At 44.4% G+C, this 25,271-nt stretch overlaps 1 protein-coding gene across 1 annotated transcript in view; it reads left to right on the top strand.

Annotated features, from left to right (window-relative positions):
* FSTL5 (follistatin like 5) overlaps window positions 1-25,271 on the top strand; it is a 1,290,346-nt gene that overhangs the window by 102,156 nt on the left and 1,162,919 nt on the right. The window contains 1 exon segment of the mRNA XM_029618151.1: window positions 16,414-16,552. Within this exon segment, the coding sequence (XP_029474011.1) occupies window positions 16,430-16,552 (123 nt within the window). The 5' untranslated portion in view covers window positions 16,414-16,429.

Genomic DNA, 25,271 nt, shown 5'->3' with positions numbered 1-25,271 from the left:
CATTGTATCAGTTCCTTACATCATTCATTAATGGCCATATATCCTCCTACTTTAGATTATTTAGGGATAGTAGACAGAGTTGTCCCCATCTCTGCTTTTATTTACATTAGTCTTATAAGCATTGACCAAGGCTATTGAGCAGCATAAGGTTATTCATGATATTCAAACTGGTAATTATATACATAAATTGCACTGTGTGCTGATTATATTTTATTATACATGAATAAATTGGATTCTCTTTTTCCTGCTCTATTGAAACTATTGAAGCATTTTCATATCTTTAAAGTTCTAACAGAATTGTGTACCTGGAACAAAGACAAACTGGCTTAACTCACTTGGATTATTACATTTCAGAGAGAAGATTGGTTGCTTTGTTGTCTGTGTTTTTGGTAAAATATTTAACAAAATTATGTAAGATGAATTATGAATTGTTATACATAGGGAGGGTAAATTTCAAAGGGTCTTCTGCAAGTAAATTAGTGCTTTACCCAGAGAAAAAAACACTTTTTAGAAAACTGAAACTGATATGTCACATTGTATGCACATACTTTCACTTGTGCATAAGGGAGAGGTTCTCCAGGGGATGAAGTGTGGATGGGGCTGGGATTTATATGCACATTTTTTATTTTTAAAGATATGCATGCAAATTCTCTTGCAAAACTATGCAAGCCAAAAGACAGGTGTAATTGTGTGCACTTAGGGGGCAGATTTTCAAAGCCCTTCGAGTGTAAATCCATAGGATTTATGTGCATAGGGGGCTTTACGCCCGCCAGGCCTATTTTATAAAGGCCCGGCAAAGCGCGTAAAGCCCTGGGACGCTTCTAAGTTCCGGGGCTTCGAAAAATGGGCGGGGAGGGGGCGGGGTGGCCAGGGGTGGGGCATGGCCAGAGGCCTCTGGCACAGCGGCACAGCAGGCTGCTGGCGCATGCAACTTGTGCTTGCCCAGAGCAGGCGCAAAATGTAACACAAAGGTCGGGGGGGGGGGTTAGGAAGTTCCCTCCGAAGCCACTCCGAAATCGGACTGGCCTGGGAGGGAACGGGGAAGGCCGCTGGCGTCGGCACACGCAAGATGCACTAGTGTGTACCCCCTTGTGCGCGCCGACCCCCGATTTTATAAAATGTGCGCATCTGCACGAGCATGTTATAAAATTGGGTGTCCATGTGTGCTCCAGGTTATAAAATTGGGCATCCATGTGTGCTCGCCGGGTAGCGTGCATACATGGACCCCCACGTGTAGGTATTAAAATCTACCCATTAATTTTGTGGGGTAATTTTGCGAAGTAAATCTATGAAATGTCACTTATGTGTATATTTGCCAGCAAACTTATATGCAATATTACAAAATTATCCTCATAGTGGATAATTTTGTAATGGCCTGCAAAAGAAAGTTAGCAAAAATGAATAAATGACATCAATTTATTGTGTATTTATGTGCATATGTTTACTTTGAAAATTATCCCACCAAAAATCTTCTGCTCAGTGTGTGTCAGCAGCCAAGACATTAAGAAAGGAAAATAGAATAAAAAAGCATATCATAATCCCTCCATATCGCTCCATGGTGAGCCCGCACCTCGTGTATTGTGTGCAATTTTGGGTACAGCATCTCAAAAAGATGTAGCAGAATTAGAAAAGGTAAAGAGAAGGGTGACTAAAACGATAAAGGAGATGGAATGTCCTCTGTGAGGAAAAGCTAAAGAGGGTAGGGCTCTTTAACTTGGAGAAGAGACAGCTGTGGGTAGATATGATAGAGATCTATAAAATAATGAGTGAAGTTTAATGAGCAAACATTAATCAGTTATTCACTTTTTCAAAAAGTACAAAACTTGGCAGCAAGCAATGAAGTTTCTAGATAATGGGCTGGATTTTAAAAGTCCAACACGCGTAAATCCAGAAGATTTACGTGTGTGGGGGGGTTACTCGCGCCAGGCCTATTTTATAAAGGCCTGGTGACGCGCATAAAGCCCTGTGATGCGTCTTAAGTCTCAAGACTTCGAAAAAGGGGAGGAGAGGTGGTGGGGTGGGGAGATCAGGGGGCGGGGCAGGGCCAGAGGCCTTTGGCACAGGAGCCATTTGCCGCTGTGTTGGAGGATCGTGTGCCGGCAGGCAGCTGGTGCACGCAACTTGCGCCTGCCCAGAGGCAGGTGCAAAAGGTAGGACAGAGGTTGGGGGTATTAGAATAGGGCTAGGGGATGGGAAGGTTAGGGGAAGGGGTGGGAAAGATAGAGTAGGGGAAAGGAAAGTTCCCTCTCAGGCCTCTCCTAAAACAGAGTGGCCTGGGAGGGAATGGGTGAAGGCCACGGATGTCGGCACATGCAGGGTGCACAATTTTGCACCCCCTTGCGCTCACTGACCCCTGATTTTATAACATGCATGCACCTGCACACATGTTATAAAATCAGGCATCCATGTGTGCGTGCTGGGTAGTGGGCGCACATGTACGCCCATGTGCTTCTTTGAAAATCTACCCAATATGTGTTATGACCGTCAGCCATGGCCACCCGCGGCCAACCCAATTCATGTCATGTCATGCTCTGCTCTCCACTCTGGGTGAACTCGCAGCTGTGGCTAGCCACTACCGCTGCATTCCTCCTGGCTCTCGAGACTCCATGTGGTGGCTGGGATGCTGCCGACCTATACTCCATCTCCGGGCCTCCCTAGGCGCACCCATGCACCACCTGGCCTCTCTTTAAAGACCCTATGGTGGGAACTCCAGGGGCATCCCTGGCTAATGACATCACAAACCTGAGATATTTAAGCACCTCCTTTGGCCTAAGCTAACCGACTTGGCAACAAGATCCCGAAACTCCTCTGGTGCTTGTACCTGTTCTCTGGGCCTGTGGTTCCTGCCTTGGATCCCTGCTCTTCAACCTTGGACTCTGGCTCTGGGTACCTGCTCTTCAGAGGCCTGCTCTGTGCTTCCCATTCCGGGATACTGTCTTGTGCTGCCCTGCTCCTTGGGTCAGACTCAGCGCTATACTTTCCTGCTCCTCAGGGTAGCCCCAGAGTTGCTACACCAGAGATCCTGTCACCTCACTTCCCCACTCTTTGGGGTAGCCTCAGCGTTGCCACACCGGAGCTCCTGTCTCTACACTTCCCCACTCCTCAGGGCAGCCTCAGCGTTACCTCATCAGAGTTCCTGTCTCCATGCTTCCCCGCTCCTTGGGGCAGCCTCAGTGTTATCACAATGGACATTCAGTCTCTATGCTTCCCTGCTCCTCAGGGTAGTCTCAGCATTACTACACCAGAGATCCTGTCTCCACACTTCCCCACTTCTCAGGCCTGCCCAGTGCATCTCTGCCTTGGAGACCCTTCCCCAGGTTATCCTATCTCCTGACCTACCCAGCAGTGCAATACCTTGGACTGTTCTCTCAGACCCCGCTTCTCAGGGCACCCTGCAGTATTGCCTCAGTGCAGGTGTCTGCGATCACATGGCTGTGATGCAGACACTCATCTACACCTCCTTTCTCCTGGGCCACAACCGTGGTTCAGATGCCTGTGTTTCCATTCCACCACGCCTCCCAATGGTGGGGCCCTGTGGGGTTCAATACCTCAGGGAGAATCAACTCCCACCTCGGGCCAAGGGTCCACGAAACCTAAAAAAACGAACAATATGTTTAAGAAAATAGAAGTAAATATTTTTTTACTTAATGCATAATTAACTCAAATTCTTTGCCAAAGTTTCTGGTAAAAACTGTTAGTGTAGCTGAGTTTAAAAAAAAGGTTTAAACAAGTTCCTGGAAGAAATGTCCATAAACCATTATTAACGTTGACTTAAGAGAAATCCACCATTTATCCCTGGGATAAGCAGCACAGAATCTATCAACCATTTGGGATCCTATCAGGAATTTGTGATCTGGATTGGCCACTTTTGGAAGCAGAATACTAGACTTGATGGACCTTTGGTCTGACCCGTGTGTCGAATCTTATGTTCTTAAAACATCTGCTAAAATGAACTAAGATATTTTTCAGTAAATTTTATGTGCATACATTGGAAGATCAAAAAACATGTTGGTAAGTCCACATCCTTCCCTATTTCTTTCCCTTGGTATGTCTCTGATCAAACCTGGTATACAGGACATATAAGCTCTCCAGTATTATAGCCATGGAAGCCTAACTGCTGAGCTCCTACTCTTCACTCAAAGAATCCATTATTTAGCTTAGCCATCCTCACACTCCTTGGTCATCTAAGCACATATAGTGCTCCACTAACATTATACTGGACTAAAACTTTACTAATAAACCTTAGAGAGACAATATGTATTAAAAATTAGCAGACTGAATCTGCCGACACTGATGCTGAAAAACATTTTGACAATAGTGAGTTATTACTTCCAACTTAAGCGACCAGTCCAATCATCCTCCCTCTCAACCTCCGTAACCTACTGAACTTAAGATTGCCATGGCCTCCTCCTCTCGATTAGCGCGGCCTTCCCACCCACTTGCACATCCTAACTCCTGACCGTTGTGGCCTTCCCACCCATCTGTCCGACCTCACACACAACTGTTTTGGCCCTCCCACTTGCCTGCCTGACTGCCGCAACTTCCTGCTCTTGGGGAACGGTGCACTTCTGAAAATCTTGTACTCACCCACCACTCATCCTACCGCACACTCAAGCTGCCTTGCACAGCCTGATCCTGGTGAATGGAGTGAGGATCATCAGCCGAGTTAAGTGGCAGTTGAGAGAGAGAGCGAGAGGACATTTTGTACAGTGTGCCCCAAGGCCCAAGAGAGCTGTCAACTAAACCATTGAGGAGAAAAGGTGGGAGGATAGGAATTTCAATAGTCTTAATTATTGCTGCTGCATTGAGAAGAAAGAGGTGAGAAGGGAGGAAAGAAGAGGTGAGAAGAAGGAGGAGAGAAGAAGTGAGAAGATGGAGAAAAGGAGTTGGAAGAAGGACGAGAATAAAGGTGAGAAGAAGGAGGAAAGAAGCGGCAAGAAGAGGAACTGAGCTACCGTAAAAAGGTAAGAAAAGGCAAGAAAAAGCATTTGATCTGCTGAAGCTAGAAGACAGAGGAGAGAGCAACTGAGCTGCTGTGGTGAGGTGAGAAAAGGCAGGAAAGAGCAATTGACCTTCCAAAGTAAGAAGAGGGAGGAGAGAGCAACTGAGCTCCAAAGTGAAAAGGAGGAAATAGCAATTAAACTGCCAAGGTGATGTGAGAAAAGACTGGAGAGGGCAATTGACCTCCCTAAGTGAGAAAAGGAATGAGAGAGCATTTGAACACTGATGTGAGAAGAGAGAAGAGAAAACAGTTGTGCTACCAAGATGAGAAAAGGGAAGAGAGAGCAGTTGTGCTATTGAGGTGTGAAAAGGGAGGTGAGAGCAATTGAACTGCCAAGGTGAGGGGAAAAGAGGCAAGAGAGACCTGCCGATGTGAGAAGGAAGAAAAAGCCACAACCCCAGTTAGTACAGAACGTGGAATCTGGTTTACCCCTACCCAATGAACCCACAATATCTACCTGAGATCACATACTGATTAAACCTTTTAAGATGCCACCACCACATGAAATCTCAACTTGAGAACACCACCTGATTTAACCAACAGCAAATCATAGTTTCCACCTGAACAAAAACACCACCAGAAGAGAGCACCCAAGAATACAACAACATAATGACACCACTATATACCCTACCACTTGAAACCATCTCATCTCATCTACTCCAGTTTCTCCCACCATCTATCCCCCACTGGTTAATATGTTGTACTGGAAGACCCCCTGAGGAAACAGCTTTGTTTCATCTCTAAGACTTCACTGTCTATCATGGATTAAAAAATCAAAATAGATCCAATAACAGGTAATGGAAAGAACGTGTTGTGTTCCGTGGCCACGGACAACTGAGGTCGCGCCCCCCTACCTGACCGTGACGGCGACTCGCCGCGGCAGCATCGGGAGAGAAGCCTATGGTCCGGTGCCCGTTGTTCCTGCACACCTGCGCAGGCCTCCGGGTTGACCGCTGGGCTGGGAGCCATTCCTGCTCCTCCCGCAAGGCATCAGGCAGCTTCTCCGCAGCCGAAATCCAAGATGGCCGCCACCATAATAGGCATGAGGCCGCGCCTCCTCACCAGATTTAAAGAGACCTGGTCCCTTTAACTACCTACAGCTGTTTCCAATGAGCCAGAGCAGAGGAAGTATAAAAGGAGGCTTCCTCTGCTCATTCCTTGACATGGCAACATCCTTCAAGCGTTGTTTGAGTCTACTTGCTTGCTTCAGTGAGTCTTCTTGTGCTTTGGATCCTTGCTTCTTGGTTCCTGTCTCATCTTAGTGATTCCTGGTTCCTGACTTCGGATTGGCAAGCGGTGATTACTGGTGTGTGACTTCAGACTAGCAAGTGGTGATTCCTGGTGTGTGACTTCAGACTGGCAAGCGGCGATCCCTTGGTGTGTGACAACGGACTGGTAAGCGACGACCCTCTGGCACTTGACCTCGGACTTTTCTGGACCATCGTATCCAAGGGCCCACCTAAGTCCCAGTGGCCTGGGTCCCTACGGGCTCCTCCCAGGGGGACCGTGGGCTTCCAGGGGTGAAGCTCCAGTTAGCCCTTGCACCGACCTCACGACTCCTTGACCTCTCAAAGGTCCACTTAAGTCCCAGTGGCCCGGGTCCCTACAGGCTCCTCCCAGGGGGACCGCGGGCTTCCAGTGGCGAAGACTCAGTTGCCTCCCTGATGTCACGACTCCTCGTCTGCCTCCGCAGCCACCTCAGTCTCCAGTGCTGAGGGTCAGCCAGTTGCATCTTCTGTTTTGCCTCGCCACCCGACGGGAGAACCTACGGATCCACCTCCTAAGGCATACCATCCTCCCATCGGCCCAAGGGTTCACAAGCCTGAGCATAACAGATTGCCAAGTCCATGAACCCGGCGGAGGCATCCGCCCACCAGGCCATTCCGGAAATGGCCCTGCGTCTGGACCAGCAGAAGACCCTGGACACCCTTGTCTCTGCAGTGGAGGGCCTGAACCAGCACTTCGAGGCATTAGGGCCCTAGAACCCCACTCTGCCGTCCCCGGCTGTGGTTTCCAGGGGCCATCCAGAAATCCGCCTGCTTACACCCTCGCGCTTCTCAGGGGAACCCCGGGCCTGCAGGGGTTTTATTAACCAGTGCAACATGCACTTCCACCTGCAGTCGGCCCTCTTTCCCGATGATGCTACCAAGACCACCTTCATTCTCTCTCTCCTCGAAGGGAAGGCCCTAGAATGGGCTTCCCGCCTATGGGAACGGGATGATCCCATTCTGAGCAATCTGAGGGCGCTGGATAAAAATTGTACATATAAAATGCTTGTTCATGCTAAGCAAAATATGTTTCTTGGTCATAGAGTAGGAAGCAAGAAGTGGTCACTTTAGACGTCACCTTTATGTTCAGATTTCTTTTTAAATATAAAATTAAATTGGAGGGTAATAAATAACTGTTTTATGAGCTAGACAGCAAGTTTACTTACCTATAAACAGGGTTATCTATAGACAACAGGATAGATTCAGTATTGTGAATGAGTGATATCATCAGACAGTGCAGACACAGACCCAGCTCTCAGAGCTTAGCAAAGAATTTAGGGATATGAAGTAATTTTTAATTAATGGATAATCCAAACTAAATGAGGAAATTTTTATTTTGTTTCATTCATACTTAAACAAGTGGAAGGCAACTCCAAAAATAACAAAAAAATCTGTTTGTATAGTTTTTTTTAGATCACAATCAAGTGAAAGGAGCAAGCAATGTTGCAATTTTTATTCTATTCAAGTTAAACTAAACTTACTGGAGCCAGGGTGAGAAGAGACAAGGAAGGAACAGGATCAATCAAGGTCAAGCACTTTTCTAACCAGCCTATCCCAGCTCACACCTGCATAGATTTATATTGGGTTCCTCTTTTTAGTTTACATCTGAATTGAAAGCAATTTTGAGCAGTGATCATTTTGTTGTCAGTTATTTCTGTACTGGATTTCATACACAGAGGTAGTGCTTCTGAAGCTCTCTCTCTCAAAGATAAAGTTCTCCTCTGTCACTGTGAGTGTGTGAGTGAGAGAAAATTGAAATGCTGCAATATAATCAGTCTGTTCACTATAAGAGTTATATAGTAGTAATGATCAGGCAGAGGAGAGAGTGTATTATTCAGTGGTGTAGCCACAGGTGGGCCTGAGCTGGCCATGGCCCACCCACTTTAGGCTCAGGCCCACCCAACCATGGCTGTCTGACCCAGAAAAGAGCTGGAGCCCAGAGCAGCAATATTATTGCGGGATCCCATCCCCACAATGGTGAAGAAGAGGATCGGAGCTGCAGTGCTGTTGTGGGATCCCATCCCCGCGATGGCGAAGAAGAGGGCAAGAGCAGGAAGACCATCATGGGATCCCACCCCCATGATTGCAAAGAGGAGGGCCAGAGTTGCAATGCCATCATGGAATCCCATCCTCATGACAGCGAAGAGGAGGGCCAGAGCAGCAAGTCAGTCACAAGGTCCCATCCCCTCGACAGTGAAATTTATGGCTGGAGCACCAATTCTGGAGCAGGATCCCATTCCTGTGGCAATGGAAGTAGGAGTTTGCCTGTGCCTAATGAAAAGGCCCTGCGTGTGTGTAGGTGAGAATGGGAGCCTGGGCATGTGAGACTCAGAGCCTGAACGAGCATCTTTCTGTGGATAAAAATGGGAATCAGGGTGTGCATCTGTGTGTGTGAGATTGGGAGCAGGGGGAGGGGTTGAGAGAGTAAGAGCTTGTGTGTTTTTAGAGAATGTGAGAGTGAGAGCTTGTGTGTGGGGGAGGAGAGTATATGAGAGTGAGAACTTGTGTTTGTGCTAAAGCATGTAAGAATGAGAGCTTGTGTGTGTCTGTATGGTAGATCATGTTAGAGAGAGAGCTTGTGTGTGTGTGACAGGTGACAGGTGTGGGTTATCGTCACCTGTATATGGTTTTTAGACTGTCTATGTTTTTCCAGACTGCCCCTGCTTTGTTGTTACTTGGTTGTTACTTTGTTTCTAACAGTGCCTTCTTGTGCCTCTAGATTTATGTTTATAAATGTTATCTTTGTGTCCGCCACACTGTACAATAACAGCATGTATTTTGTTTTGTAGAATTTTTGGAATTGATCCCCCTGACGCAGCCTGACGCAAAACACGGCTGTGTCGGGGCTCTGTATGATTACTTGTCTATGCTTCTTGATTTAAGTTTTGTGCACTATTGCTGTGTGCACATATTAAACTATTAATGTTTTGTTCATAGTGCTATTGTCCAGTCTAATTGTTTGCTGCAGATTAACCTGCTGTGGTTAAAAAAAAATATACTAGTGTCACCTTTCCAAATACTAGAGCAGGACTCAAAAAACTTTTTTGGAAAAGTATTGGGAATAACCAAGAATAAAAAATAACCCAGTACTCATCACCAAATCTCTTACATTATCGACGCTGCACAATTGTATGAAACAATATTGAAAATGACCATCATAATAGGCTTCCTCGTAAGGGCTTGCGCCTAATTCAACTCGGCCTTATATATAATCATAGGTCATAACTGTTCACATCTCGTAATAATCCCCACCATTGAGATGCCAAAACATTTTTTTTTAAGATTTTTCTGTTGCAATTAAAATTGTAAGTGATTGACTCTTCCTGCCATCAAAAGTACCACTTTTATGTTATAAATCATGAATTCTTCATCACTTCAACAATTCCACACTTATCTTTGAGTGCTTCAATGCTTCAGACAAAAGCCTTTGCGATATTCACAGTGCTGATGACCCGACACGGAGCCGTGTTTCGGACTGCTACTGCCTTCTGCCAGTCCTTCTTCAAGGGTGAATAATTCTGCGTCGGAACAAATATTCATACATAGTTTGGTAAAAAATCAAACAACTGAAAAACTTTTTAAGTGGACTACAGTTATATCAAGGCAAGCCATATACCAGGACATACTCACAAGTATTGCAGGACATTTTAAACAATGGCGCTCCAGCGTTTTTTCAAATCATTTCCGGAACCCTACCGGAACCCCCATTTAAATAGAGTGACTGACATGGTGGAACTCCTCCTATCCGCCAAAGCAAAGAATCAACCCCTCCCCCCCAATTCATATCAGGGTATACCATTCAATGGAGGCGTTGAGACCTGCCGAGGTGACGGTGTTCAATCTAAATATCCACTGTTGTTCTTTGATGTTGAGAACTTTATTGATATCTCCGCCACGAGGATGAAGTTGAATTTTTTCTAAAATTCTCCAACGCAATGTATCAAATGTGTGCTGAAATTCTTTACAATGCATTGCCAAAGGAGCTGTCAGTTTCTCCGTGGTGATACAGCTTCTATGCTCAATTAAGCGTGTGCGAACCATCCTTTTTGTTCTGCCAACATAGCAGAGTCTGCAAGGGCATTCGATGAGATAGACAACGTGTGTAGAACGACAATCAGTATATTGATGTGCGATATGCTTAATAGAGATGTGAATCTTGTCCTCGATCATCTTAACGATCGATTTCGGCTGGGAGGGGGAGGGAATCGTATTGTTGCCGTTTGTGTGTGTAAAGTATCGTCATAATCGTTAAAATCGTGAGCTGGCACACTAAAACCCCCTAAAACCCACCCCCGACCCTTTAAATTAAATCCCCCCCCCAAATGCCTTAAATTACCTGGTGGTCCAGCGGCACACTAAAACCCCCTAAAACCCACCCCCGACCCTTTAAATTAAATCCCCCACCCTCCCGAACCCCCCCCCCCAAATGCATTAAATTACCTGGGAGTCCTCCGTAGCGGCGGTCCGTGGCTAAATCGGGGGAAGGGGGAGAGCACGAAAACCGGCCATTTTGAAAACCGGCCATTTTGAAAAATGGCGCCGGCTGAAGACCTCACGATCTAGTGTGCCGGTTTTCGTGCTCTCCCCCTTCCTCCGATTTAGCCACGGACCGCCGCTACGGAGGACTCCCAGGTAATTTAATGCATTTGGGGGGGGGGGTTCGGGAGGGTGGGGGATTTAATTTAAAGGGTCGGGGGTGGGTTTTAGGGGGTTTTAGTGTGCCGGTTTTCCTGCCCTCCCCCTTCCCCCAATTTACAATTTTTTGACGATAAATCGGGGGAATTGGTATTGTATCGTGGCCCTAACGATTTTTGACGATTTAAAATATATCGGACGATATTTTAAATCGTCAAAAAACGATTCACATCCCTAATGCTTAAACCCTTTGGCATCAGTCCAGGTTTCACCGGTAATAACTTTGGGTACACACCGAACATCCGGTGCACGGCCAAGTGCCGTATGGTGAAATATCCTCAGATGGTTCGTGTAGAAAAGAATGCATCACTGTATCTCCAACATTACGCCCACAACTGTAGGCAACAATAGGACAAATTTCAAAAAGATTATTATGTGGTCTCAAAACAGCCTAATGTCGTCTTATTGATCGCGCTATGACTCCCGCTCTATCAGAAAACAGAATTGTACAAACTAAAGGAGCTTTTTTGTCACTAGATTTATCTAATAATAGCCAGCAACGTTCTACATTAAAAGCTCTTTTCCACGCTTTCTTAATATATTGACTCGGGTAACCACGCTGTAAAAGTCTCTTTGCCAATATTTCCGCTTGTATCTGAAACTGATCTTTGGTGCTGCATAATCGTTTGAGCCTTAAAAATTGTCCAATCGGTAAGTTCTTAAGCAAGTGATAAGGGTGGAAGCTAGAAAAATGCAGAAGGGTATTTCATTTGCAAGGTTTGCGATAAATGGTAGTGGCTAACTTGTTTTCATCCTTTTGAATATGGATGTCTAGAAAATCAATATAAACATCATGATAAGTCATTGTGAACTGTAAATTATTATCTAATGTATTGATCCATTGGTGAAACTGAATCAGTGTTTCTTGATTACTATGCCATAAAAAGAACACATCATCAATGTATCTAGTCCAGTGCGTTATATTTTGAAATTCCACAGCATTGTACAAAAGCAATTCCTCAAACTGTGCTACGTACAGATTTGCTAAACTGGGGGCTATAGTGGCCCCCATTGCAGTTCCATGTATCTGCTTATACCACAATTGTTGAAACATGAAAAAATTATTACACAAAGCTATCTCTGTCAATTGCATAAGAAATGTAGTGGGAATGCGGTGTGGCCGAACACGTTTATCTAAGGTTGTCTCAATGATATTAAGAGCCTCCCGCTGAGGGATGCTCATGTACAATGCCTGAATATCCATTGTAACTAATATTGCGTCTTGCACGTTGTCCATTTCATCCAATTTCACAAGCATGTGTTTGGTATCCTTACAAAAAGATCTAGATTGGGACACAAAAGGCTGTAACACAACGTCAACAAATGTAGATAGGAGCTCCAGTAAGGATCCAATAGTGATCACTATTGGACGTCCAGGAGGGTCCACTGCGTCTTTATGGACTTTTGGGACCATATAAATCGTGGGAGCCATAGGATGTTCAACGCACAAATAACGTGCTTCTCTCGGGGTTAAACAGCCCAGATTCCCATTCTAGGTTTCTTTCCCTTCCAATAGATGCAGGCCAAGTCTACAGTATAGCTCTCTGTTACTTCAAATATGGCACCAACTCCAAATAAACCTAAAATCCTCTTCTTTTATCAGGTTTTGAACTATATATTGAAGTTGGTGATATGAGATAGCATTTTTGAGGTATTACATGTTCATGGTAAGGGTGAGGAAAGGCCTTGTTCTTTGTGATGTACCTAAGCCCCTCCTTTAAATCCTTGAGACCCTCTTGTATTATACTAACTTTATATCTACTCAGATCATTGGTCCCCAAGCTCAGTATAATGTTCATAACAGAATTCTTTTTTTTTCACCTGAAACAATAAACCACTACCAAAGCATCACCTCAAGTTACTAGATAACCCTCCTATAGTGATATAAATAGTTGATTAATATGCGAGCCTCATGGGGGACTTTGTCAAATGCCTTCTGAAAATCCAAATACACTACATCTACCAGTCTCACCCAAAACAAAGAAATGCCTGACTGGGCACTTAATAAGTTGCAAAGTGAAAATATTGCAGTGCAATAAATTTAAGACACATTGCAGTAAAATATCTATGCAAAGACTAAAACAGAACATGTTGCAGTAACTCAAAAATTACCCTAACCATGCCCCCTTTTTTTTATCACAGGCATTATTCATGCAAAATTTATAGCATTTTGATGAATCTAGGCCATTATTGGTAAGCTAAACATAAGTAACTAGATGTGCACATTCTGGTAAAGGCTAGGTGCACTTTTTACATTCAGACATTACATCAAATTTTCAAAGGAAATGTATGTGCATAAGTTTGCTTTAAAGATTTGTGTGTAATTGCTTGGCACATACACAATGTTACATCTCCTCATCGGAGGGTGTACCTTGTGTGGATAAACTTATGCACTTGGAGGTTAACTTTCAGACAATTACATGCAGTGGCATATACATGTGTAAATGTTAGGGATGTGAATCGTTTTTGAACGATTAAAATTATTGTCAGATAATTTTAGAATCGTTCTAAATCATTAGAGTGCACGATACAATACAAATGCCCCCGATTTATCATCAGGGGCATTTGTATTGTATTGTTAAATAGGGCACGGGAATTATTTGGGGGAGGGCGGGAAAACCAGCACACCAAAACAACCCCTAAACCCACCCGACCCTTTTAAAACCAATTCCTTACCCTCCCCCACCGTCCCGAACCCCCCCAAAATGTTAAGTTACCTGGTGGTCCAGTGGGGGGGGGGGGGGGGGGTCCCGGCGTGATCTCCCGCTCTCGGGTCATCGGCGCCATTTTGGCTACCACTGATAAAAATGGTGCCGATGGCCCGATAAAAAACCCACTCCCGACCCTTTACAAATTACCCCTTTGCTTCTCCCACCCTCCCGACCCCCCCCAAAAATCTTTTACATGTACCTGGTGGTCTAGTGGGGGATCCTGGAGCCATCCCTTCAATCATACCCTCGGTGCCGGTGCCAGTGCTGGAGGTTTCAAAATGGCGCCGATCGCCTTTGCCCTTACTATGTCACAGGGAGCGACCGTCGCTCCCTGTGACAAAGTGAGGGCAAAGGCGATCGACTGCCAGTATCGCTCCCTGTGACATAGTGAGGGCAAAGGCGATTGGCGCCATTTTGAAACCTCCAGCACCGGCACCAGCACCAAGTGTATGATTGAAGGGATGGCTCCCGGACCCCCCGCTAGACCACCAGGTACATGTAAAAGGTTTTTAGGGGGGTCGGGAGGGTGGGAGAAGCAAAGGGGTAATTTGTAAAGGGTCGGGGTGGTTTTTTTTTTTATCGGGCCATCGGCGCCATTTTTATCAGTGGTAGCCAAAATGGCACCGATGGCCCGAGAGCGGGAGATCGTGCCAGGACCCCGCCCCCCCAACTGGACCACCAGGTAATTTAACATTTTGGGGGGGGGGTTCGGGAGGGTGGGAGAGCAAAGGGGTCATTTGTAAAGGGTCGGGGTGGGTTTTTTTTAATCTGCTCAGGCCTCACTAAAAAATTAACAATGTGAATTGGAATCGGAACCGATTCCAATTCACATCTCTAACGATCAGATTTTTTTCTCCCACCATCCAAACCTGATCGTTAAAATGATCGGGCACACGATTCACATCTCTAGTAAATGTCCACACACAGATTTGGAATAGTATTTTGTAAGCCATGCGTATCAGATATGCACAATTACAAAATATGGATATCTATATTCTGCAACATACATGTGTATGTATGCTTACATGCGAATACATACCATGCCTTGGAAGCTCATACTTTTACTACCTATTTTAAAAATATACAGACAATGGGCCTGATTTACAACAACATTTACATTCTTTAAACTGTGTTTTACACATGCAAATGAACTTTACCCTTGTATGAAGACTTTTGAAAATTGCTACAATATATGCCGTTGAATTGTCCATAGGATATTCACATGTAAGTGCACTTTTTCGAGCGTAAATGGCTTTTCAAACTTGCTATGATAGTATCTTACATTTACACATGTAACTCGTTTGAAAACTTACCTGATATATTTTATGGGCAAAAATAAAGAAGGTCTTGCATAAATTGGGATTTACGTGCTTATTTTAAAACATAAGCACGTAATTAAAATTCCAGTTTTATTAATTATTCCACCAGTTCACTCAGTCATTCTCAAATCATTGAAAGTCTCCTAGTTCTTCAGCCTGAACTCCCCACATTTCGCCCAGACCTCCCACCCAAACCATAATAAACACATTTAATATCACCTATGCAGGATAATTAGCAAGTGTGAAATTATGTGATTAAATTGGCAAATCTAATGTGTCTTTTAAAATAACAATTTTCATGTGTAAATGTCGGCCCCACCCTGGAGCACTCCAAGACCATCCATTTTTTGCACGTATATAAATATATGTGTGTGGGTGTGTGTGTGAAAGGAGAAATATGCACTTAGGTATGATGTTTATAAAGTAGCCTGTTCGTGAGTAGATACCACTTACATGCATATATTCTCATTTTTACACACGCAACTCTTTGAAAAGTCACCCCATGCTTTTTACATTAAAACATATATACATATAAGTGCCAACTATACTCCCCCTTCCTGCCTTTCCCTACTTTACATAAAAGCATGTGCATAAGCAGGTTATGCACTAAAAGATGAATTTCAAAAGCTGGACCCACACACATTCTATTAAAGCTTATACTTCTCCTGGAAGGGTAAGAGGAAAAAGTATTTCCTATACCTGCACTTTTCCTGGTTCTCTTAGGCGAAAAATCAACTAACACTCTTTTCCATATATTGTTACTGTACACAGCAAAATGGAAACTGCAAGGCTAGCGAAATGGAAGGCCAGCCAATTACAAATCTGCTTTTATGACTTAGTCATGATATGTAGTGTAAGCTCCATATTTGAGTTTGCCCTTGCTTTCTGATCCTGCCTTCATGCAGTCTACCTCCCCTATCTCCCTTTCCTCACCTAACCCGTTCTTCACAATTTACCACCTTTGTTGAGGAATGAGGTGTGGATCATGCCTTAAATTTGAAATGACCTCTTTTTCTTTTATTTAAAGCAAAGATGATATCTCAAAGATGGCAATTTATTTTAGCAGCAAGTTTTCTGAACTGAAGTAAAAAGTGAGTGACCTATTAAGAATAGCTTTGACCTTTTCTGGTTGACCCAGAATAACTGGAAAAATTGCTTTTTCCTTGAAACTTACTTAAAATCTCTTTCAGCTGAATGTATAGTGCCATGCCATCCTTTAGTATCAAGCAGAATAGATAGCTATTGAATAGTGTTTCTCAAAATTATTCCAATTTCCTATGCTTAGAATCTGATATTAATTACTATGGGACTGATCTATGTATTCAGAAGAAAATGTGAACTTCAATTATCATTCTATTACATGTGAGAATTTTATAATAAGATTTAGTACTGATTCTTTACCATTTTTATTTTGACAGGAGGCAATCAATAAAGATGTTTAAGTGGTGGTCAAGTGTTTTGTTTCTTGGAAGCATATTTATGGGATTAGAAGGAAAGCCAGCCAAGGATGGTTATGGCCTGAAGCCCTATCAACCTCTTATAAGACTCCGGCATAAGGTATTCTTCATTTTCTTAATGTAATTTGCTTTATATTTAACTCACTTGTTTGTTAATACCAGTTACACTAGCCAAACTAAGTAAACCTCATTAAAAATGTTTTTAGGGATGTTTTATTTAATAGTTAAGTTTTGTATATGTAACCTGGACCAAGGTTATCTAGTGAGGATAACTTTCATCAACTATACACAGTGGCATGTATGACGTATATTGCCGCACGCAGATTTATCATAGTATTTTATAGCCCATGCATTTCACATATGCACGTATTATAAAACATGCATTTCTTTACTATAGCATATATATATATATGTAGGCTTGCACACTAATACATGCAATGCATTGAAACCATGTATTTCTTTACGCACAGAATTAAAGTAGGACTTATGAAAGTCTCGATTTATACACATATGTCAGCAAATTGTAACACATTCATGCTTATATGAAATTACCAGTTTTAAGTGGTTATTGAGATCCTTTTGGTTCTCTCCCCCATTCACAAGACTTCCCACCCAGTCAATAATACACTATAAACATGTTCTTTTTCTTTTTTATTCATAAACTAATTACAATAAGTGTCATTAAGAAGTAGACAAAAATGCACAAAAAGAAATAAAAAAAAAATAGGAAAATTAAAACATTTTGTATCCCCGTATACAGACCACCATAGGGAAAGCATTATGATAAAGAAAAAAAATAAACAAACAAGCCTAGAAAAATTCAGGCATAATGTAAATCCTCACATTACAATCATGGACTAAACTGATTTATCCTGAAGAAATCTTTCAAGCTGCTCAGGGTCATAAAAGATAAATTTAGTATCAGCTAATTTCCAGGGGTCTCTCAGTAAGCAGGAATCCCAGCTGTCTCTTCTGGAGAAACAATTTACGTCTCATTTGAGTAAATTGTCACATCTGAAAACACAGCCAATTTGTAACCACCAAAAGATCTGTCTTTTAATTTTAAAAATATCTTTAATGTCTGTTGATGATTGGACTTCAAAGCAAAGGAAACAATTATTGTCAAGCTGGAGGTGGCAACTTCCTCTTGCGATTCACATTCAGATGTCAGACAATCAATTCCCACAACTACTGAACTAAATGAAGCTGCGGGAACAGAAACAGACACCCTAGAATTTTCTATTGGTAGATAATAGACTTTAGTTATTTCTGGAATCTCAACAGGAGGAATCTTAAGCAACTCTAAATAAAACTTCATTAACATATCTTTAGAAGTTATTGAGGAAGAAAAAGGAACATAGATAAAACGCAAATTGAACATCCTGGAAATTCTTCCTGTTCACCATCTTATAATGCAAAATTTCATTATCTTTAATTCATGCCAAAAAGGAATTTTGTAAGGTCAGGACTTGTTCTTCTAAAGTTCCTATTTTATTCTGCATATTCTGAAGTTGTTGTGAATGAATATTTACTTGAACATGAAATTGTTCAAAAGATGACATAAATTTTTCAATCCTTACTGAAAGAGATTTCTCCAAGGTAGTCACTGTAGTCCAAATCATCTCCAAAGTAAAAGGGAAAAGCTTAACTGTGATAGGAATAGATGTTTCTGAAGATCCAGAGGCAGTCTGTAAAGAAACAGCCTCAGGAACCAAATTCCTATCCTGGTACCAGCCTATAATATAGAATTTGGGGCTTTATTAGCCACAAGATCCTGACCCACCAGAGTTGTAGGCCTTCCCTGTATTATAGATGGTGGAGACCTAATATCAGGGCTGAGTGATGACTCTAATTCATAGTGAACAGAAGGTAACTCAAATTCTTCTCTCCCTGATTGTAAATTACTGGAAAAAAAAAATCCAATCTTGTTTGGAGAGTTGAAGGAGTCTCTGCACTAGCTGGAAAAGCATCTATGATTCCCTTCCTCTTTTTCTTCATTCCAGCAGAATACAAGTGCTGAAGAAAATGAACCCAGGAGCTTGCCCCTTTGATGTGAAGCTTTGGCGTGCTGGTGCTTGCGCGCCATAGGGGCGCAGCTCTTATGCTGACCTAGTGCACAAAGAGATCTCACTTATGCTCCAGCCCCTTATTGGTCTCAGCAGCATCTCTTCATCTACAGAGCTTTCCTTTCTATCCAGCCACTGGAGTGCAGCTCTTACGCTGTTTTGGGGTGCAAAGAGATGATCTCACTCACTGCTGCAGCTTTGCATTGGTCTCGCTAGTGCCTCTTCACCTCCAGAGCTTCCCTTAAACATTTTAATATCACTTACGCAGGATAATTAGCAGAAGTAAAATTACACAAGTTGCCAAATGTACATGCATTTCTTTTAAAATAGCAAATTATGTGTAGAGCTGTTGGTCCTGCCTCAAAACGCTGGTAGATCACCCCCTTTTTATTAGCATATATGTGGTTGTGAAAGTAAAAACACACATTTTCAACTTTTATAAAATACTGATTATGCAAGTAGAGACTACTTACACATGTGTATACTAATTTTTACATGTGTAACATTTTAAAAATTCATCCCAAGTCTCTTTCTTTCTCTCTATCTGTTGCAATGCGGCTATGGCCAGAGCCATGAGCCGCCTCTCACCTTCATCGCCGTTTCGACAGGGCCGCAGCCTGACTTCGCGGCCCAGTAGGCCACATCCCCGGACTTTCCTGGCAGCAGGAGCCACCGCCGCTCTGCAGCCTGGAGGCCGCAAAAGCCTTGGATCCTTGTGGCTGGGGCCGCCATCTTGCCGGCACGGCAGGAGCCATGCCAGGTCTTTCCAACGTGGCCTGGAGGCCGCTGAAGCTGGGACCTGTCTGGCTGTGCCGCCCCGGATCTCTCCTGCATGGCTGAGGCTGCCGCCGATGTTGGGGCCTACCCTGAGGCCAAGCTCTCTGCTCTCATTCCTCTCCGCACAGCGGCAAGCATGGCCGCTGTCCAGGGTCCTGCCCCTTTCCTCTTAGGGGCAGACCCACGGCTTCTTCCTGGGTTTAAAGGCACAGCATAGGTAGGGTCCCCCTGGCCCCACCTGATGACATCACCTGGGAGTTTACCTAGCTGGCCTACTTAAGGACTCTTCGCTCAGTCTGTCTTTGCCTTGGCAAGGGATCAGTCCTCCCTAGGACTTCTCTGGCTTGTTCCTGTCTGGCTTCCTTGATGTCTTTGTATCCTGATTCTGTTGATATCCACAGTATCCTGATGTTCCACTCCTGATGTTCCACACCTGATGACCCAGGACCAGAGTACCCTTGCCTCTGGAGGTTCATGTTTTTATTGTTGAGGTTCTGTCCCTCAAGTTCTCCTGTTCTAACCTCAGAGGTTCCTGGGGTTTGCTCAACCCTTCCTTGTGTCTCGTCCTGAGCATGTCTGCTCCCCTTGTGGTCCGCAACCAGCCTTCGGGCTGTGTAGGGAGCCCGGAGGACAGTGTGGTCAGTGACCAGCTTTTGGGCTGTGTAGGGTGCCTGAGGGACTGTGCTCGCCCGTCTCATCTGTTCCAAGTTCCAAGACCCATTTCGACTGTTCCAAGTTCCAAGACCTTGTCTCGTCTGTTCCAAATTCCAAGACCTCATCTCGTCTGTTCCAAATTCCAAGGTCTCATCTGTTCCAAGGTCTTCAGTTATTCCTGACCTCTGTCCGGCCTGCCACCTCTGCTGCTCCCTGCGGCAGGTCCGAAAGGGCTGGGAACGGTCGGAGGATCATTCAGAGACCACCATAGCATTGTTGGTCTTTCCGGGGCATGCAGGTACGGTGGAGGCTCCGGTCCTCCAGATTCCTCGTGTCCACTCAGAGGGATAGTCTCACTGCAGGGGCACACATCTCGTCTCGTGCTAAGGAGCACCCTCTGGCACTCCCGTCCACCGAGCGCAACACTATCTGCTCTGAATAAAAGACCTCTATTTTAGTTGGCAGAATGAGGAAAAACATCTGAGACCCAAGGCATTATATATACTCTAAGAGCCAATAAACAATCAGTACTACAGGATGTTGTTCCAATATAACTTTACTGGTTTAGTAGTTTAACATGAAAGATTATAACACCTGGTAAAGTTCCTCTGGTTTTCTTCAAAATACAACTAAAAGCAGTACATCTGTGAATCTATGGTCCCTATATCTCCCCTTCATGATCTCTTCTGTCTATCTGAATGGACTGAGAAGATGCCGTAGACAAAACTGAAAAGGGCCCTCCTATCCCATAAAGATTTCCTTGGAAATACATTGGCTGCACCCTTTGATCATGAATACCTTAGTTCTTTCCTGTCCTTTCTCATGCACCTTTTAGGCACTTCTGCAGCTCTTTGCTCTAACGCATAAATTTTAAAAGGGCCCCACAGGGGTTCAAGTGCACGCGGTTCCCAGCGTGTGTACATAGACAAGCCGATTCACACGCAGAAGGGGGGGCTTTTTTACACATGTGTGCCTACACAATTGGCCCTTTCCACAGTTCCCTAACCCCCTAACTACCCTTCCTCCCTTTTCCCCTTGCCACCCCAACCCCTAATTCCGACCTCACTAATCTAATTATTTTTGTTTTTTTACTTACTTCCTCTTCCAGAGCTGAAGTAAGTAGTCAGAAAGGCAGGCAGCAAACACCAGGAAGGGACTGGGAGGGAACTTCCATAGCTCCCTACCGATACTCCCTCCTTCTTCCCCTCTCTTCTTCACCCCCTAAACCCTTTTGCTCACCTTTTCTTTTTTTTAGTTTTTTGCTTGCTGCTCCATTGGATCAGAAGCAACTTGCATGCACCGGCTGACTGCCAATGCGCACTTCCCCGGCACAGTGGCAAATGGCCGCTGTACCAGCTGCCTCCAGCCCCGACCCCCCGGACCATCCCCCCCCCCCACCCTCTGGACCGCCCCTTTGCTTGGGCCTGGCACTTCTGCACGTAACAGGAGTTATGCGCATGTTGGGCACCTTTGAAAATGCGCATGGCACGCACAAGGCCCAGCCATGCACGTTACCCTGTTTTTTACTCATGTGGCATTTAAAATTTCAGCCAATAGTGAATACACTAATACATTTAAAGGACCCTAATTGTATGCATTCCTACTACATAGCAACCTAAAACCTAACTAGGAATTGAACAAATTAAGATGAAGGCAGAGTCCAGCAGCAAGAGGGGGGCCTCCAAGTCTTTTGCATCAAGTGTCACATGTTTGATTTTTTACTTGCTGGTAAGAAATTGTACATGTGCATCCGATGCAAAGAACTCCTGTCTCTCAGAGAACAAGTCTGATCTCTGGAGGCTAGAGTGGCAGACCCGGAGGAGCTGAAGCAGACAGAGAGGTATATAGATGAGATCTTCAGGGACATAGTAGCCAACTCCAGTCTGGCAGCTCTGGTGCGACCTTAGAGGAGGAATGACTCATGATCAGAGAGCATCAACCGGGTGCAGCAGGAAATGATCATGTGGCAAGGATCTAGTCTCCAGGTGGTGCATTATCCTCTCGCACAGATGATATGCTCCCAGGGCTACTGCCCAAGAGGGAAGGGTTAGGTCAGCTATCATGGTGAATTGATCATTAGGAATGTAGATGGCTGGGTGGCTGCCTAATTTGGTATGGTTCAGGGGAACCGAAAAAAGAATGGAATTTTTCAGAAATTTTGGAAAAATTAGTTTTTGGGGTTAGTTAGCGTGCACTAACCCGAAAATCGGGGCCCCTCGAAAAAAAAACCCCGAACCACAGGAAAAACAAAATTTCCTGCAGAAGACCCTGAAACAAAGCCGAAAAGATTAAAAAAAATGATGCACATCTCCAATCTATATAAATAAAAATGTTAAATATGGACAAAATTGCTAATTTCAGAAACCACTGAACTGATTGCTTTCAAATTTGGACACAACCTTCATTTCGCATACAGGAAGGTTCTTCTGTACTTACATTACAGATATGTCACACCTGTGACAGGTAAAATAGGTTTAAATTTTTTTCAAGAAAACAGCGACATCTGCTGGACATAAGTGCCATCTGTTACATCTTACACTAACACACGCTACACTAATCATTTTGCCAGTCCAGGTCCACGTTTCAATTCCATTTTAACACATTCGTGCAATTTTTTTGCCGGAAGATAACTATTTCCTTTACAGATAAAATACACCCACCACCCTCCACCCTCCTCACCCCCCCCCCACACATGCCAAATGTATTTACTTCCCAGGCCCTCACAACACACACAAAACCTGACGGAAGTCCGGGAGGCTCCAGCGGGGGGCCAGGACCGGTCCGGGACACATCTCCTGCACTATGGCTGTCGGCTGCCAGCAATCAACATGGCGCCAACGGCCCTTTCCCTTACTATGCCACTCGGGGACACCAATGGTGGCAGTAGCCCATGTGACATAGTAAGGGCGAGGGCCCGTCGGCACCATTTTCATGACTGGCAGCCGGCGGACCTTTGCCCTTACTATGTCAGAGGACCTACTGCTGCCATTGCTCCACCCCACTGACATAGTAAGGGCAAAGGGCCGTCGGAACCTGTTTCAGTGGTCGCAGCCAATGGACCAATGCCAATACATCGCTCCCGGACTGCTCCTGAATGCCCGCTCCACCGACTGACATTTTTATCAGGTCTTGGGTCTGGAGGGTGGGGGTGGTAATGAATTTATTGCGAACATCTTGGGGAGGGGTCACAAGGGGGGGCAGGTTTCATTCATTCAGCAAATCTGGGGGGGCAGGGGGTGGGCTACTGTTTTTCACGGGGCTGGGGGGGCAGGAGAGTGTGGGGTGGTTAGTTTAAGAGAAATTTTCTCATAGGGTTGTTTTTTGGGGGAAGGGGGAGGTTCACACACAAATACATACACTAAACTTGCACGATCTCGGGAACGCACCAAAATAGCCCTTCCCAGACCACAAAACAAATTTGGAAGTGCAAATTTGGTTAGGCACTCCCCTATTTGGCTACATAACGCGCACAGACACCCAGGGACAGACCACATGTAGCACTAACAATTTTAATTTCTCAGGTCTTGGGAGGGGGCAGGAGGGTGGGGGGTTATTATTTGATTTAAAGGGTTGGGATTGGGTTTTTTTTGGGGGGGTGGGGGGTTCCCACAGAAATAGAAAGGCAAAGGTTTTCTGATCTGAAGGGTAGGCAGTAGGCAGGGGGAGGTGACAGTGAGGGGAGGGAGAATGAGGGGGGAGGTGAGTGTCAGGGGAGGGAGAATGAGAGGAGAGGTGAGTGTGAGGGGAGAGAGTTGGAGTGGGGACAGGGGAGGGAAGGGAGGGTGAGTGACCAAGGGGGAGGAGGATGAGTGACTGAGGTAAATGAGCAAGGGGAAGGGGGAGGGAGGGTGAAGAACCTGACTCTGCCACTGCAACGTGTGGCCGGGTACCGCTAGTTACTAATATAAGTAAATTGCTTGGTAGCCTAGATGCCATGGATCATTTGGTCTTTTTCTGCCATCATTACTATGTTACTATGCTTTGTTACTATGTTAGTCCTTCTTGATTACTGATGAAGCACTAGGCCAATGCCAACTAGTAAATATACTGACCCACGGTTCAGACCATACAATAAAGACGTACAATCCATCTGACCATAATGGGCTGAACATTGCTTGATAAAATTCAACCTGCAGCCACAGTCATCAAGAAAAGTCAAATCTACAAAACCAATCCTTCTCGCCAGACCAACTGCACAAATAATCCAGAGGCTTTCCTGGCTACTCTTCAGAAACAAACTCTCAACACCACCCCTACCTCATCTGATCATGAGGTAGAAAACTGGAACAAGAATCTTAGCAAAACCTTCAATGAACTTGCCCCAATGAAAATCTGCCACATCAAGAACCCAAAACCTACTCTGATTCACTCCAGAACTAATGACTCTAAAATCAGCTGGGAGGTGACTTAATGGGAGGTGAAAATGGTAGAAATCAGGCATTCGGCCCAACAGAAAAAACTGCAGGGAATGGCAATCACTCAACTGCAGAGTGGTGATAGATGCAAAAAAAGCATACTACACAAAGACAATTAACCAAACTAAAATCTTGGGCAAAAAAAAACGTTTTAAGACAGTAAACAAGCTCCTAATACCCATGATCTCCACCTCTGCTACACTGGCTTCCGAAACCCAGTGCAACAACCTTACAACATTTTTCATAGACAAAATTTCACACATCAGAGCTGAGCTGGACTCAGTCTCTGGAATCAAGCTTCCTCTGCATTCCAACCAAAGCCCCCACTCACAATCAAAGAGAGGCCTGCTCAACCACCTAGCAGACATCATGAACATCTCCTATGCTGAAGGGTACCCAACAACCTAGAAAGAGCCACAGTAAAGCCAATCCCAGTCTTGACCTACATGAGTTTAGCAACCTCCACCCATTCTCTAACATACCTTTCATAAGCAAAATCATTGAAAAGGCTGTCCTTCAGCTAACTGAATTCCTTCAGATTACAAAGGCACTTGATCCAAACCAATCTGGCATATACTCTGTCACAGTACTGAGATTGTACTAATAAGCCTAGTAGAAGAACTAAGAAACTGTACTGACCTTGGACAATCCTACCTTATTAATTCTTCTGAACCTCTTTACTTTCAACACCTTTGAACATGACATCTTAATCACATGCTTGAATAACATAGGTCTAATAGTTTCAGCACTCACATGGTTCAAATCCTTTTTTTACAACTGCTCCCAGATTGTGTCCTTGGAGTCAATGTCATCCCACACTCATCCACTCCCATGAGGAATACCATAAGGATCTGTACTCTCACCCATAATTATTAACATTTATATGATCCTCCTCTGCAAATTCATC

The sequence above is a fragment of the Rhinatrema bivittatum genome, chromosome 1, assembly GCF_901001135.1.
Source record: "Rhinatrema bivittatum chromosome 1, aRhiBiv1.1, whole genome shotgun sequence".
Lineage (NCBI taxonomy): Eukaryota > Metazoa > Chordata > Amphibia > Gymnophiona > Rhinatrematidae > Rhinatrema > Rhinatrema bivittatum.
Note: the sequence above shows the minus strand (reverse complement) of the source record. Positions and strands in the feature narration are given on the sequence as shown.